Below are 17,713 nucleotides of genomic sequence, written 5' to 3' on the forward strand. Positions count from 1 at the left end.
TCCGACAGCAACTTGGCACTAACGTCTGCGCATGTGTTGGACTCGAAGGCGTCTCCACTGCTCGATTTGTATTCCCCATTCGTCGATGATTGAGCATATGGTTGGTGGGGTCAGTTATAGTCAACCGCCATGAGGGCATAGAGGACCTGATAGGAGGGGCCCGCGAAATGTGGCGTGGGATGTTTTATTCATTTGGTCAAATTAAACACACATATATTATATGTTTTATATATGTTGAATTCTTTGTTTATATTCAATGCCACATATAGTGGGCATGTGATGGTGAACTCAGGTGTGCATCGAGGATTCAAAGTGGAGTCCCCATGGGAGTTCCTGCACTATTTTACAATGTATGTTCATATGTTAAAAAAGGTGGGTGCAATGATTATGGAGGGGCCATGGATATCCACCCTATTTTAATGATATATCTATATATATGTGTGTGTGTGTGTGATATACAAATAATATTATGTTTTAAGGTTTGTATAATAATATATTATTGTTATATAAATAATATATAATTATATAGTAATATAGTATTATAGTAATATATTTTAAAGGTTTGCAAATGGTAGGGCCCATATTGTTATATATATACATATTTCTGGTTGTCTTAAGATTATGGTAGTGTGACATGTTGGTGTTGGGCCCATGCAGGACGATGGATCATATATATTTTTAATACTAGAATGCTGCATGGATGAAAGGTGGACCGCAGAATGGCATGACACTATGGAGCACATGGGGCCCGCATTACTTTTGTATATGGTGGTTGCATGGTCGAAACCATGAGTGGCAAGGTTCCACATGGTTTATATATATATATATAATGGGGCCTATGCCTAGAAGGCGAGCTGGCTTGCTAGCCATGTAAGTAAGAGAAGCGACTAAACTAAATTACCTCCATGGGGTCTGGAAGAATACAGATCGGAGTAAGGAAGAATTTCTGAGTGGGTAAAGCATTCCATATGCCTCTAATGGTTAGTGATCAATCGAAAGAGAGGCATATTTTTCAGCCCAAGAATAAGAAATTGGCAAGTAAATAGTCATTATAAAGCTATTGACTAGTAGGAAATGATGGTGGACCCAGAAAAGGAATTGGGCAGGAAATATTGAACAGAAAGTTACAGGGTCATGATGACTGTAATGGTGACGGGATTTATTTTAAATCTTCCCCTTGTTAATGGACTTATGAAATTGAATATGATATGTAAATTTGTGTGCAGTATATGCAAATCTGTGCATGTCGAATGAGCATGTGTTTGACAACAGTATGTTGTAGTATAAATGCAATATATGTTTGGAATTTGACCAATGTTGTTGTATTGTTGGTATTGCATCTCTGAGGATAAAGACCATATGGAGCACATGCCTTGTAGGTTTATGCTTTCGACTTCCGTGAAGGCCTTGGTAAGATGGATCACCTAAGGGACTGTTAGTCAGTGAAGGGGATACCTGAACCTGGAAGACCAAGAGAAACTAGACAATGTGATTAATGCATTTGCATAAAAAGTGGATGATTTAGTGGTTAAATTAGTCAGTGAACCCTGGAGTGGACTTTGACACTGACGGAGGTGTGATTATTCAACGAATCACACTTGACTCGATGCATCATGGTTTGAGAACCTTGGTGGCTATGGCTTATGGCTCAGATAGCTGTGGAGTCAACATTCCATTGACTCTTACAAGATACGTATCAATTTAGGTACATAGTTTATTCTTGTGTATTGGGATGCATGGGTATGTGAAGTGAATTTGTAAGACCAAAATATTTGTGAATCGATTGTTTATTTTATGAGCACAAAATTATTATTAGCTGTCACAAGGTTTAGGTAAATATACTAGTCAGAATGTTGTTGGTGTTCTGAGGTAAATTAAGTATAGTTGTGCATTGACACAGGATAAGCATTGGAAAAGCAACAACTTGGATGCGAAGCAAGTTCATATACATGATTGTGATAGAACATGACAAAAATTGCATATAGGAATGACAGATGATGAGGCTGCCATGAATTGAATGTAGGAGCCTTATGTAGTGAATGTAGGCATATTTTGTCGTAGGGATACAAATGGTATGACTGTTTCATAGCTGGGAATAACACATATATTCCAGGTACAACAAGTTCCTTACAACACTTTAGCAGATTTGTCACAAGTGGTAACTAGTTAATGAAAAGCTATACCAAGTTGTCACAAGGATGCTGACAAGCAAAAACAACTTTGTAGCAAAATCTTGTATTGGTTTGTTACGGGGATTCAGATGGCATAAGTAGGACTGGCAGGATGCTATTGATAGATCGGTCATAAGTGGTTGACAGGTTATATGAGGTTTTGATAGGCATTATCACAGGATGGTAACAGGTGTTAGAAAATGTAACTAGGTTTGATCTTCATAATTATCTTTGTACTTTTGTCATTGTATATTTTATGTAAAATAAAAAGGAAGAAAAAGAAAAAATTATTTTTCAAGCATGGATTTCTTGCTCAAGTCAAAATCATTATTTTATTAAAGCATGTTCTTCATGCTTATTATTATTTCTATCGGTCAAAGTCAAAGGCTTATTTAGAGTCTGGAAAAGTAATTTTAAATATGTAATTTGGGTCAAAATTTCCTTTAGATGCCAAGTCAGTCATGCCCCATAAGACATGTCTACTTGCACCCCTCTAGGCAATATAATAGAGGATGATTTGAGCTCATTTGGACACACACAATTTCGCTGGATTGGTTATGAAATTTCGCTGAAGTAGGAGGGCCGAAGTCTGAATTTGAAGAAGGGTTTGTGGAAGTTCTTCCCCATCACATGTCTTACTGAAGATTTGTTGCTGGTCTCTTGCTATTGATGGATTTGCTATGCAGAGGGAGGGTTTGACTTGGCGTCTAGAATGTTGGAGTCTTGGGTCTTGGATATCTCACTTTGATCTGATTCTATAAGAAGAAATTTTTTCTGGATTTTCCTCTTGAAGGGGTTTTGCCTTGGAGTCTATATCTTATATTCATTGTTTTCTTGTGATCTTCATGTTTATGTTTTGGTAATTGTTTGATGAAAGAACACAATAAAGATTAATAAAAGACCAACAAACTTCACAAACAATTATCAAAGAAAGAGAAATCTAATCTAAATTGTAAGCCTCTTGATTTCTCAACAATAGGTATGTCACAGGTTAACGCAGACCTTTGACAGGTCATGACAAGTTTTATATGCATATTGTGACAGGCCTTCTGACATGCTCTTGACAAGTCACTGGACCATGCAGGTGTATGAAAAAAATTAATGATAGGCTATGCCGTAGGTCATAACTTGTTTGGTACAACTTTGGCAATGGATTTGAATAAAGTTCGATTAGAAGTTAAAGCTTTGATTAATCACTACCATGAAGAAAATAGGTAGCATGGTAGGGATTTGGAGAGGCAAATGCCTGAACTTGAACAAAAACACCAACAATTAGAGCCAAGGGAAACTCGAAATGATTTTAATAGATTGCAAATATTTTGGGCAATCAGGTGGCAAGAAAAGCTCTACAACAATTATGCCATTTGAGCATATCAACTAATCATTGCGTGTAGGAATTGTATATAACAAAAGTAGTAAGTAAGACCGCAGAGTGATTATTGTGAAAATTTCTAAATAGAAATCCAACTGCAGTGATTAATATTATTTCTTCTACTTATTAACTCAGAAATAAGTTATCCATAGTGTTTCTACAACAAATATCGAAATAAATTCTACTGCAGCCTTCACAATTAAAATATTGCGGAAAGTGAATGCAATGAAAAATACTAGCACAAGTATAACTACGATGACACAGTTATTTTTGGACAATTGTCCCTGGAAAAACCCAATGTGGGAAAACCGGTGCAGCAGATGAGGGTTTCTTTATTACTCTTCAGCAAAAATCTCATGTACAAGATACAACCAGTAGAATAGAAGAGAATTCTATGTGAGAAATTTTACAGACACTTCTCGACGAGTTTTTGATCCAGGAGAGACCCTGCTGCCCCCTTTGTGTCTAACTGCGCCAGCCCCTGCGTGAGAACTGCGCAGTCCCAGCGTCACATTGTCTCTGCGCTGTCCCTCCTCTGCGTCACAACCTTTGCGCTGTCCTCCCTCTGCTCTACGTCTTCTACTCCTGACCTTCAGGCTGACGCTGATACCCTCTCTCTCTCTCTCTCCTTCTCACCTACAACTCTTCCTTTGATTCGATTTTCTCTTGCTGAACTTCGACCAGTGAGAAAATCGATCTTACTCGGGTAATTGAGTCTCTGCCTCTGGTGTATTTTCCAAATGCCCCACGATGTCCTTATAATCTTTCAGTTGAGAACCAACGACCCAGATTAGATTCTAATCAATGGCTCAGATAATTTGGACTCGATCTTCGTCTTCTTCTAGAAGTTAAACCCATAATTTAGATTAATACCCATCAATTATTTTAATTTCCTAAGTTTAGACTTAGGGTCCCATTAAAAATAATTAATTATTTTAATAAAACTGTTTTCGGGTGGAATTTCACAAAACGATTTCTGGATATTGTGGAATACATATGTCTAAGCCTCCTGGCAAAATTTGAGACTTAGAGCACATTCGATGCTACTAGAAATCAACAATTATATGCATGAGTACATACATAAATTGTATACAGGGATGGTATACATTGTTGGCATGCATGGACAATGCTTCTTGGTTGAAGCACAACAATGCCAGCATGGCATGACTTTTCGCATCATTGCCACATTGCAGGAAAATTGCATAATTATGTTGTGTATTGAGCTAAATGCTTGCATGCATGAGTGATGCCGAGTCTTCTTGAAATTAAGAACATGTCTATATGAATCAAGGTTGATTGTTGCTCATGTTAATTCTATTTTGATGTCCTCTAGGTATAATGTTGGCGGTGCTGGAAGTACACGCTCGTCAGCGTGGGGCATGGACCTCCAGATCCTGCTGGTGTGTGGTTAGCACCGGATGTGTGGAGGATGCTCCAGGCTGAAACCAGGTATGAGGACATGGACTTGCAACTACAGAGTGGGAGGTCAAGTCATTTTGCATCAGCAAAATCAGAATGTGGATATATCATGCACTAAGGACAATGCATAAAATAAGGTGGGGGGAGGAATGTAATACCCTCGCTGTTTATGATGTAATTAAATATTATTATTTAGGTTGGTAAGCCGGTATGGTGTTATGAGGCGTGTGTGTCCATGTAACCAAATTAAATAGATTGTGGGGCCAACGTGCCTAGATGGATATGCTTGTAAAAGCTATGAGGCCTTAGAGCCTGGATTTGTAATTAGGTTTTAATTAAATATTATAATAACATTTAAATAAGGTTGGCTGTGGAGCCCACTCCACAAAAAGAGTCTGGGTGGTGCAATTCTATAGAAAAAGACAATGATTGTGTTCTTTCGTTGAAAAGTGCACCCTGGGGCCCACGTGGCTCTAATTGGCTAGTTAGGGCCATGCAGTTATAAAAGGCTATGTTTTACTTGTAAAGGGATTCATTCAGCTGGGGATGGTTGGAGGAAGGATTTGTCAGCGAGCCCTGGGGTGGACTTTGAGATGGCCAGTGAGTCATGGGGTTGGACTCTGGACTGGCCAAGGCACAATTATTAAGATAACCATACTATATGGATGCATCTTGTTTATGATGTGAGCCCCTATTCTCGCTCCAAGAGCTTGGTGCTCCAAGGGTTTGTCGACCTTGTTTATGGCTTGGCAGCCATGGAGTTTTGGCGGGAACTCGTGACGGTTTATGGCCTGGCCGAGGTGCCTAGAGGCTTGGAGCAGCGTAGCTGTTCGGTTGGCACCTTGGGAAATTAGCCTGCAGGGTGCATGGAGCCCTGGAGAAACATGTCTGTTGGGTTGGCACGTTGGCCATGGATGTGTGGATACTTTCAGTTACTGTTGCATTTGGAGTTGCCGCCCCAGCGTAGGGGTGACCCAATGGTTGAGCTTATGAACAACTAGGTCTATGGCTAAGTGGAATGTGGAGAGGCCATAATGTAATGTTCCTAACTAGGAAATTCAGTGATAAACAAAGCAAACAGACAACCAATATCCAGAAATGAGATGCAATCTATATACACCCATGAAAACGCTGGAAATAGAGAACTTCTGAGCTATTTTATTAAATCCTCATGGAGCAAATACAACAGTGAATGGAACGGTGTACCTGGGCTTGTCTCCAAGGACAAGCATGACAAAACCCAGGTGAGCAAATGATGATTTGAGGGCTGCCCAAATGCTGCTCCAGAAGTGATCCACGTTGCCCAAAAACTGCACTGCCTGCTGGAAAGGATGTGCTGAAACCCCTGCTTCCCTTGCTCACAAAATTATGAAACTTCAGCTCCTGGGTCCTCAACCAAAACCGAGGAAGGGTTTGGCCTAGTTCAAACTTCAGACCCCTGAAAAATTAAAATCAACCCCCAAGGAGCATGTCCTCCTCCTCCTTTGCTAGTGAACTCGGCTTGTCTGAAATGTGCTGGGAAATCTCTCCCAAATCTGCTCCAATCACTGAGATGTTGTCCCCTATGGATTTCCGCCCTTCTCCCAACTAATCCCAACGCTGTAGCTCTCTCCCTCAACTCCCACGTGAGCCTAGTCTGGCCCTCTATGCAGTCCTCCAAGGCTCTAATTCGAACTGCACAAATGCAACAACCCCTTGCTCCAAAACTCCTCCCAAAGGCTGGTCTTCTGATGTACTCCAACTCCCCAAGTTTCTCCGGCAAGTGCTGCTTGGATGAACCCCCAGTCACAACTGCGTGTATCCCTCTCTGTGTGATCCAGGAATATGCTCTACTGGTCTGTGGGTTGAGTGGAATGGCCACAAATCTTCCTTGGTGCTCCTCAAAGTAATCTGAAAATGCCTTCCTAGGGTGGCACTTGTAGTCCCCCGAAGGTAAGGTTGAATCTCCCACCTGAGAGACTCGTGGCTAAACAACTAGTTGGCTCGGCTAAGCAGCGCGAGCAAGCACAAATGAGTTCGATGTGCAAGTATGAATGAATGCTCAATTGAGGAACTCTTCCTCCTTATAACTTCGTGGGCCTCATTTTCCCTCATGTGGGCCCCTCCACAAGTCATACGATTTCCCCTCCAAGGCAATTCGAATTGCCCAAGTGCCCAAGTGCGTTTTCCCACGTGGGTGGCCCCCACCTTCCACTAGTAATTTAATCCAGCCTTCCTTTTTCCTAAGTCCCTAAGTCAAAAATGCTTGGGTTCTTTTACTTATCAAAATTTGATGCAAAATTGTGGAGAGACCAAAACCTGTTACAAATTTATTTGGGAAGGGACATGACACACAACTGGACGTCGTTTTATTCAGATAAGTATTCTTCCTCTGTAATGTGCCGTATATGTTCTGCTTATGTGCAGTGTTAAGCTTCAAACCCTATTTTTGGGTTTTGTGCATTTAATTATGCTTTTGAATGTATATATTTATTTACCTATGAATTTGTGTGTTTATGTGCCATGGTTTTGCTATAAACCCAAGCCTTAGGGATTATGTGTTTAAGTGCCAGTAATGGCTGATATCAGGTGTACTGTTCTATTATAATTATCTAGTGCCCTGCAATGCATTATAATTATGTGGTGTTTATAATTGTATGCTGCTTGGCTGAAGGCTCTAGTTGGGGTTAGAAATAATGTAATTATTGCTTTATTAATTCTGTTATGCATCATTATTTGCAGGTTGAGTATTGGGTATGCAATTAATTGTAGTTGTACATTTAATGGAATTGGGATAGGGTTAACTCCCAGGATTCAAGGGCTCCGGCTGTGGGCTGGGGTTTAATGTTGAAAATTATGGATTACTATGCTTCCACAAGAATAACAATAAATTAAATAATGAAAGTTGGGTTATGGATACGTAGTGAGTAGAACCCAGATTATATGCATCCACAGAAAAATGGGGAATATTGCTGATGATTTTGGTTGAAGTTACATGGTGTTGCCCGGATAGAGGCTGGGGATATTACATGACGTGAATTCAATTTTTCAAGATTATTTAAGTAAAAAAATTGTTAGAAGTAATGAAATACTGATTCACCTCCCTTCTCAGTATTTCCACCACCGCACCTGGTATCTCAATGTCCTCTAGCTTTTGGATAAAACTGTTCTTGTCTCTTGTTCAAGCTTATGTCAAGATGGTCTTGCTTTTTTATTATATGTGAGGCAAATTGTACTTGGTGCACTATTGGAATCGCTTATTTGTGTATGCCAAAGTCAACTCAAGGGCCATATAGGAGTGATCTTGCTACATTCGAAAAGGTTGTGTGTGATAGATCCTACTTGTTAATTTTTTTTTTCTTTTTTTCATTTGTTTTAAAGAGAAAAACTTGTGCTTTTGACATTAGTAGAGTTATTACATTTGTTAGAATCTTTAGGCAAGGGCCACCCTACTGTTGATTTGAAAGTGGATCTTTCATAGACCCTTTGCTCCTTCAAATATGTGATTTTTAGTCACCAAAGTAAGGCTGCTGTTGATACACGTCTGTGGTGGTCAACGTCCCGAATGTTTCATAAGAAAAACCCTCTAAAAAGGCTAACTTGACCCCATACACCTAAATGGATTAATGGACTGTGTTTCTCTCCCAACCAAACAAAACCACAAATAAATCATTTTTTTTTTTGGCTGTTTTAGGCAATTTGAAAATTACAGCAAGTAGAACTCTTAAAACAGATTTCATTTCAAGTCATTTGAACTTCAAATAATCATCTAAAATTTGACTTGTCGAATATAAATGCAAATCTTTTATTTCTGGTGCCAAAACCTAGTTCGATTTGCTAATCGTAGCCTTGTTTCTACTATTTTATAAATTTGAAAAAGGCTATTTAAATCTGGTTCGGGTCTGAAATTTAATTGCTAATTTAAAACCCTAGATCAACATTAAAAATGAGCTCCTTGGCCTCTCAACAGTACAACTTTTGAGTTTAGTTTACTAAGAGATACCCTCTTTGACTAGAACCTAATTTGGCCTAAAGAGAGAAAAACAAGAGTATCGAGATTGCAGTGGATAGTTTGTCTAAGTGGATAGTTACACCAAGTGAGAACCTAGGAGGTAACACAACCAAAATAGTGCTATTTCTGGCTAGAAAATTTGAGTTTTGATTTCATTAATACTGGAGAACATTTGGTTAAAAGTTTCGTTTATGTGACATTGTTAGATGAATGGCATAAATCTTTTCAAATTTCTATTTGGCTAGGATTGACTCTATGCAAACCTTGTCATTTTTGGATTTTTTATTATTATTTTGTTATATCATTGAAGATAACAACACACTTCTACAGGTGTTTATAGATGAATTGGATGCAATTGCCCCAACACGCAAGGATGGAGGTGAAGAGCTCTCACAACGGATGGTGGCAGCATTGTTGGCCTTGATAGATGGAGTAAATAAAAACCATCGAATTCTTGTGATAGCAGCAACAAATCGTCCTGAATCCATTGATCCTGCATTGAGACGACCAGGACGATTGGATCGTGAATTTGAAATTGGTATGAAATTCCTTTGAGTTCTTTAATGGAGAGTAACATGTTTTCTCTTTCTTTTTGTCACTAATAGGAATAAAGTTGATAGGATATGACCTATATTTGAAAATTTAATGGGGATGCGTATCAAAATCAAACATGTTTAGAAATGTAGTGTTGAATGAATTTCAACTCGAAATTGACATTATAAAAAATTCCATCTCATGTTAAGTAGTTGAATGCATTGCATCATAGTAAATTGTTACTTTATCAAAAGCATAATATATTTGTATTCTTACAAATTCTACAATGATAAATGCTGCAAACTAGCTTTTCTTTAACATAACAAGATTAATATAGCCACCAAAATTTTCAGATATAATCTAATGAAATAATATGTTTAACATGTAGAGTGGAATGTCTTATTATATTGTTTTCTTCCTTTTATGTTTATTATATGTTAGTATATTAAGTTTTTTGTTGAAGCACTCAATATATTCAATGCAACTTTTTTGCTTGATCATGCTTCAAGGATATCGTACTCTTTCCTATTATTTTGAGCATTCTTCTGTATTGTCCTTGTACCAAATATCTCCAAACTGAAACATTAATATATATTATGTTGAACCTGGTAGTTGGGAATTGTCTCATTACTTGGAGAATTCAATGGCCACACAAGTTTTTGATCTACATCATAGCGATATCAAACTTGAAGAATTCATTTCATATTACTTCGAGAATGTTCATGTTACTTGGAGAATTGTTTTCATCTTATTAATAAAGATGAATAATGCTTGTGTGAGCTTGATCATGTAACAAGCCACTGCAATGGCAATGTCTCATCAATTCACAATTTAAAATTATAGGCCTCTTGTTAACGATTCTTCGTTTGTTGCTCCTGTTTTCCGAATTGATGGAAGCTAGATTGATAGGTTATATGCTTCCATTTTTTAATCAGAATTGGAACTTAAAAAGTTTTAATAAAGATCATAAAGCAATCAAAGTTTAGTATATACATTCTTCCTTGCTAAACTGTGAGTATGAGATCTATTTACTTTGGCCAAGAACCACAAACAATGAATTTCTAATCTGTATAGATGATCTATGACTTGTACATTGGCCTTACCTCTGATGCAAGTAATGGTGTTAACTTGGTTTTATGTCCATAGTTGTTGAGCTATGGGAAGATATTAAAGATTCTGTGCCTAACTTAGGATAGCCTCACTAATTTGTAGAGTTCCATAAATTGTCACAAGAATGCTGAATTTTCACAATGGTGCTGCATTGGATGCTTCAAAAAACACAAGTCTTCTCCAAGTGCATGCATATTGTGCAGGGTAATAAAGGTTGAAAGGAAGAAACTGAAAAACACAGATTTGGGGTTGTCAAATCTTCAAACTTCCCACCTTTTAATTTCTCCTCCTAGACAATCAACAACTTCTGAAAGAAAGAAACCTTTCAAAGTTTAGGCTAAATTGAGAAGACTAGATCTCATTTAGGGGATAAGGAGTAAAATGTATCCATATACATCATTATTAAATGTTAGAAAACACTAAGCCCACTAGCAATTGCAGCTTTTATTACATTCGTTTGCATTAAACTGGAGGAAAAAAGGAAACCCTGAAAAAGTTTATTTTTTCTTTGAGGCTACTATGAGACATTATGGAAAAGGAAATATTATGAAAATACAATATGTTCCACATGGATGTAGAGCAAGGTTTGTGCTCACAAACTTTTTGCAAACTCGAAGTCCCTTACTATCAAGTTGAATTAGAACCTTTCAAGCTCATACTAAAAGATAGAAATGCTCCACCATGTTTTCAAGTTATATGAGGCTCTACAAGAAATACATGTTTCACTTTGAACAACCAATTCTCTAATAGTAATGATAAAGGTTAATCATGTACATCAAAATGTATCTTTTCCTTTGCCAACTTTAGTGAATTAAGAATTTAGAGGTCCACTTTGACAACCATGAAAAGCATTCTTTAAATTGAACACACTAGTTGTACCTTTTCCTAACCTTCCTTTGAAGTGTCTCATGGTATAATTCAACATGATTGAACCACAAAGGCTATCCAAAAGAAACTATGACCAAGGACAACCAAACTGTAATGAAAATTTAGTAGGGGGTCCCAAGTGGATAATCCTTGTTTATCCACTTGTCCTCCAGCTTTTCATCTAGGCATTGGTAAAACCTCGTAGACAAAGTCATGTATTGAGGATTTCAAATCTAAAGGAGCTTGGAAATCAAAGATTTAGACAAGTCATGAAGCTTGAAAGCTAAAAATGTCAAGGAAGACAAAGTCAACTAGCCATTATAACCCTTGAGTTTTGCTTGACAAATATTGCTTCACTAGGTGCTCTTGGAAGTAGCGGGGTTTGAAGTTGAAGTTGAAACTCTTAGTGTGGCAAAGAGGCCAGTCCTTCTCCATTCCCCACCCCTCCCCAAAAAAGATTAGAATTCAACCATAACTCCACAAATACTCATAGGTTTGGCCTTGTATCTTTCATTATTAATAGTTAGACAACCACATTTACTTTTCTTTTTCCAAGCTTCGTAAAATTCTATCTTGAACTCTATCTCCTTAAAATTCTATCTCCTTGCATCTTTGATGATGACTACATTGCAACTCTGGTTAACTTCGTCAGAGAGTTACTTTCTTATCCTTGGTTACTTTAAATATAGTTTTTCTTTCTTTCACCTATCAATATGTTGCCAGTGACTTAGTCCCTAACAATACCGTGTAATATTCTAATTGTTTTCTTTGAATATTATCCAATTAGTAAATGATTTTAACATTGGAACTCTTACATTGGATATTGAGATTATTGCCATTCAACTTCTTTGTCTTATTCCCTCTAAAATGGATCTTTATCCCCATAAAAGTGGCTCCCATGAAAATTATTAGAATATTCCTATTTAGTATTTAATGCTCATTCTTTTTAGCTGTTGCTATTTTTATTCTTTTAGCAGTTTCTTAGATGAAACTGAGTGTTTCCATATTCTACATAGAAACCTGATGTTTCTAGTATTGTAAATATCTCTGTATTATCATTGAGCTGTTTGCTCATTCTGAATTAATTCATTCAACATTCTTTTATGGTATCAGAGCGAGGTTAAGAGATTTCTTGAACAGTTATTCTCTCTGCATCCTAATCTCTTGAGTCCTTTCTAAGGTCGAGCCCTCTGTAAGCCAGGTAGCCTTCACTGAGTCTTAGCCTCGGCTTTGCTCACTGTGATAAAAGCTTACAGTCGTCCATCTCGATACAGAAATGGATTCTTCTCCTGCATAATCATTTTTCTGAGGAATTAACTTTGTGGCGGTGACCGTTTCGTGGGAGCGGGATTCGTTTTCTGGCTGGCCAATTTACACTCATCTCGTCTCCGATTTCTCTGTGGACTGTTTTGGCACTGGGTTTACAAGTTAGCAATTCTGCTGTGTTTTTCATCCGAGTAAAGTCGATTTGTGATTTCTCATCATACACGCCATCTCCGACGGCTTTCCGGCTCGGAATCGTGAAACCGCCTTGAAATTAAAGCCCGGCATTTCGAATCCGGCTATTTCTTCGGCAAAGCCTTGTCGTCTCATCGTGGTTCTCGTCTTTCCTATTGTTCTCATCGTGATACTCTGCTTCAGCTCGTGCCGCTAATCGAACCCAGCACTTTGCGTTTTTATCAGAGATCCAGCAAGAAGAGACCGGGAAAAATCGTAGCAGAGACGTAAAACTTTGAAGGCATTCGACGGCTCACGTGGGTTCAATTTTTTTCAATCTACGAATCACGTGGGATATTCGACGGCTCACGTGGGATATTCAACCGTGCTGCTGGGGATCCCCACGCCACTTTGCCAGGTAAACCGCACGTCGCTGGGCACGACGACGGGCCACGTCCATCAAATCGTGGACTTTCCTCTCGGATCTCCTTGCTTCGTGTCACATTGTGGGATTCGAACTGGGGACGTGAGAAGCTTCAGCGGCAAACAGTGGGTATCTCGATTCGATCTGCCTCTGCGAGCGAAGCAAATCAAAGCGGAAAAGTGCCTGAGGTTTCATACACAAGTCAGCGGATTTTTTCATTGTGATTATTTATTATAAAGTTTAAAAGAAAGGTACAGCTACAGCAGTGGAACCTGCTCTATTGTTTTTTTTTTTGTAAACTGGGGAGATATATTTTTGCTGGGTAAATATATTTTAAAAAAATCTGTCTAGCAGAACAAAGTCTGTTTTGATTTGCACCAGGATAAGCAGGCAGCTACATTTTTTGTGTCAGACTTCTGTATTTTCTTTGGGAAAATGGCCACGCTCACCAATCTGATGTTAGAAGGAAATCAACGCTTTAATGGCAGCAACTATAACATTTGGAAACAAAGAATGTTGACCATTTTTGAATACAGGCGTCTTGATCAGCTCATTTTGGGCAAAGAGCTTCGTCCCGGTACAGCTGGTACCGATCAAGATAAATTTGATGATCGAAATCGAGAGGCTGTTATGCTTCTCAAGCTCTTTGTCGCTGATGATCAGTTACCACAGATTCCTTCTGGTAAGACAGCTGCCGAGATCTGGCAACAGTTGAAAGAACTGCACGAAACATCTGACAAAAGCAGAGCTTTTTTCCTCAAAAATCAGTTGTTCTCCATCATGATGGACGAACATATGTCTTTACAGGAACATCTCAACAAAATTAAAGACATTCGAGATCAGCTCGAAGCTATTGGTAGGACCATGGAGGAAGAAGATATGGTAGTCATTACTTTGAAAAGTCTACCGAAATCTTATGAACATTTCATAGAAACACTCAACATTACCACCACAAATGTTGATCTGAAGTTTCCAGAGCTATGAACCAAACTCCTGCAGCAGGATCGGTGGAAACAGCAGTTTGGTAGTGGTGCTTCATCAGTGCCTTCGGAACATGCATTTGCTGCAAAATATCAGTCCTCTCAGTCCTTTCAGCAGAAAGGCTCTTCTCAGCCTTTTGATCCTGCTAGGAAGAGAAGTGTGCAGTGTAATTACTGTCACAGGTTCGGTCACATGAAGAAAGATTGCCGACAGAGGATTGCTTCTGAACAGAAGAAACAGGGAGGGCCCCGTCAGACAGCAAATGTTGCAGAACATTCCGAGCAGACAGATTCTGCCTTTTACGCCTTTATGGCTAAAAGGTCTTCAGATCATGTTCCTTCCTCTGCATGGTACATTGATTCTGGTGCATCACGCCACTTCTCTCACAGGCGTGACTGGTTTATTGACTTCTCACCTTTCAGTGATTCCGTGGTATTTGGCGGAGGTGAAAAGTACACAGTAGTTGGCAGAGGTACAGTTCAAATTCAGTCTGGTGGGCGCACTCTCATATTCCTGAATGTACACTATGTTCCTGGTATGGAAATTAATCTGCTATCTGTCAGCCAGATTATGAGGAATTCTCCTCAGCTTGATGTAGTGTTCAGTGCCCACAAGTGCTCCATCATTGACAGGGAGACTAGTTTAACAGTTGCTGTTGGCCTAGAGGACCATGGTCTATACAGGCTACTTGACACCGGTGATTCTCCAGAAGTGGCTCTAGCAGCACGTATCTCTCCTATGAGCACTCTATGGCATCAGCGATATGGGCATCTAAATATGCAGTATCTCTCTCAGCTCTCTCGGGAGGGACTTGTGTCAGGATTACCTGATATTCAGACTCAGCAGTTGGGGGTATGCAGCGCCTGTCAAGCGGGAAAGCAACATCGGTCTTCATTCAAAAATGGAGAATCTTGGCGCGCATCTAAGGTACTTCAGTTACTTCATGCTGATATTTGCGGTCCTATGAATACAGCTTCTATCACTGCTTGCAAATATTTTTTACTTATTGTAGATGATTTCAGTAGAAAGATGTGGGTGTATTTTCTAAAAAATAAATCTGATGCTCTTAGTACCTTTCAGAAGTTTAAAACCTTAGTGGAAAAAGAATCTGGTTGTAACATCATGACCCTTAGGACCGACAATGGGGGGGAATTTTGTTCTTCAGCGTTTGCCAACTTCTGTGATATTCATGGCATCAAACGTCAATTAACCACACCTTACACTCCTCAGCAGAACAGTGTTGTCGAGCGTCGCAACCGCACGGTTGTTGAAATGGCTCGTTCCATGCTACAACACAGGAGTGTTCCAAACAAATTCTGGGCTGAAGCAGTATTTACTGCTGTTTATCTTCTTAACCGATCACCCACTCAGGCTGTTACAGGGAAGACTCCTGAAGAGGTTTGGTCTGGCCGTAAGCCTAAGATCAGTCATCTCAAAGTATTTGGCTCAGTTGCATATGTTTGGATTCCAGCTGCTAAGCGCTCTAAGTTGGATTCCAAAAGCCAGAAACTCATGATGACAGGGTACAGTGATCATCACAAGGCCTATAGGCTGATAGATATAGCTACTGGTCGTCTTAGCTTCAGTCGGGATGTAGTATTTGATGAAGACAGAGGATTCTTTCAGTCTTCTTCTTCTGAGCAGTGTTCTGAGGATCAGCCTCACAGTGTTCTTCTTCCGGTCGGTCCACCTGATGGGAGGGATGATGTAGCATCAGTATTTGATAATACTCTATCTGAGCTTCCTCCAGAAAATAACCCTCCTCTTGCGGCCCCTATTGCTCTTGAGTCTTCTCCACCTCCTCCTGATATTGGTTCCTCTACTCCTGATATTGGTTCTTCTACTCTTCGGCCTAAATGGTGGGCTAAAACCATTGGTGATCTCCGGGATGATGAGCTCCTTGAAGGTAGAACTTCTAGACATAAGAACAGACAACAGTCTACAGTCAATTTTGCTCTTATGGCTAACCTACACAGTATTTTTGAGCCTCAAACCTATTCAGAGGCTAAGGGTACATCTGAGTGGGAACAGGCTATGGAAGCCGAATTCCAGAGTCTTCAGAAGAATCATACATGGACACTTTCTGATCTTCCTGCAGAAAAAAAACCCATAGGCTGCAAATGGGTGTATAAAGTGAAATACAAAGCTGATGGAACCATAGACAAGTATAAAGCTCGTCTTGTGGCTCGAGGGTTCTCACAGAAGGAAGGCATTGCCTATGAGGAGACTTTTGCTCCCACAGCCAAGATGAGTACCATAAGGCTTATGCTTGCCCTAGCAGCTCAGTTCAATTGGAAAGTTCATCAGATGGATGTAAAGAGTGCTTTCCTAAATGGTGATCTCCAAGAAGAAGTCTACATGACGCAGCCTCCAGGATTCAAGGTTGCTGGTCAAGAACAGAAAGTGTGTCGGTTAGCTAAAGCAATCTATGGATTGAAACAAGCTCCTCGGGCTTGGTACATGAAAATTGATCAGTACCTGACAGATCAGGGTTTTCAGCGGAGTCCATCTGATGCAAACCTGTATATCAAGCATACTGGTGATGATATCTTGTTTGTGGTTGTCTATGTGGATGACCTTATCATTACTGGCAGCTCTGCACATTTGATCCATGGGATCAAACAAGATTTATGCAGAACTTTTGAGATGACAGACTTGGGACTTCTTCATTACTGTCTGGGGGTTGAAGTTTGGCAGACTGAAAATCAGATCTTTCTCTCTCAGTCCAAGTATGCCAAAAATCTTGTGGACAGGTTCAGAATGCAGGATTGCAAACCGGCCACGACTCCTATGGAACCAGGGCTCAAACTTTCAGCACAGTCATCCTCTCCCCTTGTGGATGAAACTTTATTCAGGCAATTAGTGGGCAGTCTCATCTATCTTACTGCTACCAGACCTGACATCAGTTTTGCAGTAAGCTACATTTCCCGCTTCATGTCAGCTCCTAAAGCTGATCATTGGCAAGCAGCAAAGCGTGTGCTACGATATGTGCGTGGCACTTCTGATTATGGTCTCCTATACACTCGAAGTTCCAAACCTATACTCCGTGGTTACACTGATTCTGACTGGGCCGGTTCGGTTGATGACCGTAAATCTACAGCTGGGTATGTGTTTAGTCTAGGATCCGGTGCTGTTACTTGGACTAGTAAGAAGCAACAGGCAGTGGCTCTCTCCTCAACAGAAGCAGAGTATCGGGGAGCAGTTAAGGCATCCTGTGAGGCAGTTTGGCTTCGACGTATGCTTGCAGATATGCATGTTTCCCAGACAGGGCCTACTTCTTTGTTTTGTGATAATCAGGGAGTGCTCAAACTTGCCAAGAATCCAGTCTTTCATGAACGAACAAAGCATGTGGAAACTCATTGCCACTACATTCGCCAGCTTGTTGAAGACGGCTCAGTTCAGTTGCA

General features: G+C 39.7%; 1 protein-coding gene across 1 annotated transcript in view; it reads left to right on the forward strand.

Moving 5' to 3' along the window:
• Positions 1–17,713, forward strand: part of CIP111 (Cam interacting protein 111) — a 166,671-nt gene that overhangs the window by 74,830 nt on the left and 74,128 nt on the right. Inside the window, exon 5 of the mRNA XM_089445755.1 lies at positions 9,284–9,491. Within this exon, the coding sequence (XP_089301881.1) occupies positions 9,284–9,491 (208 nt within the window). The remainder of the gene's footprint in view (positions 1–9,283; positions 9,492–17,713) is intronic.

This window comes from Pinus tabuliformis, chromosome 9 (genome assembly GCF_031772625.1).
Source record: "Pinus tabuliformis cultivar Carrire ecotype Pingquan chromosome 9, CPIR1, whole genome shotgun sequence".
NCBI lineage: Eukaryota > Viridiplantae > Streptophyta > Pinopsida > Pinales > Pinaceae > Pinus > Pinus tabuliformis.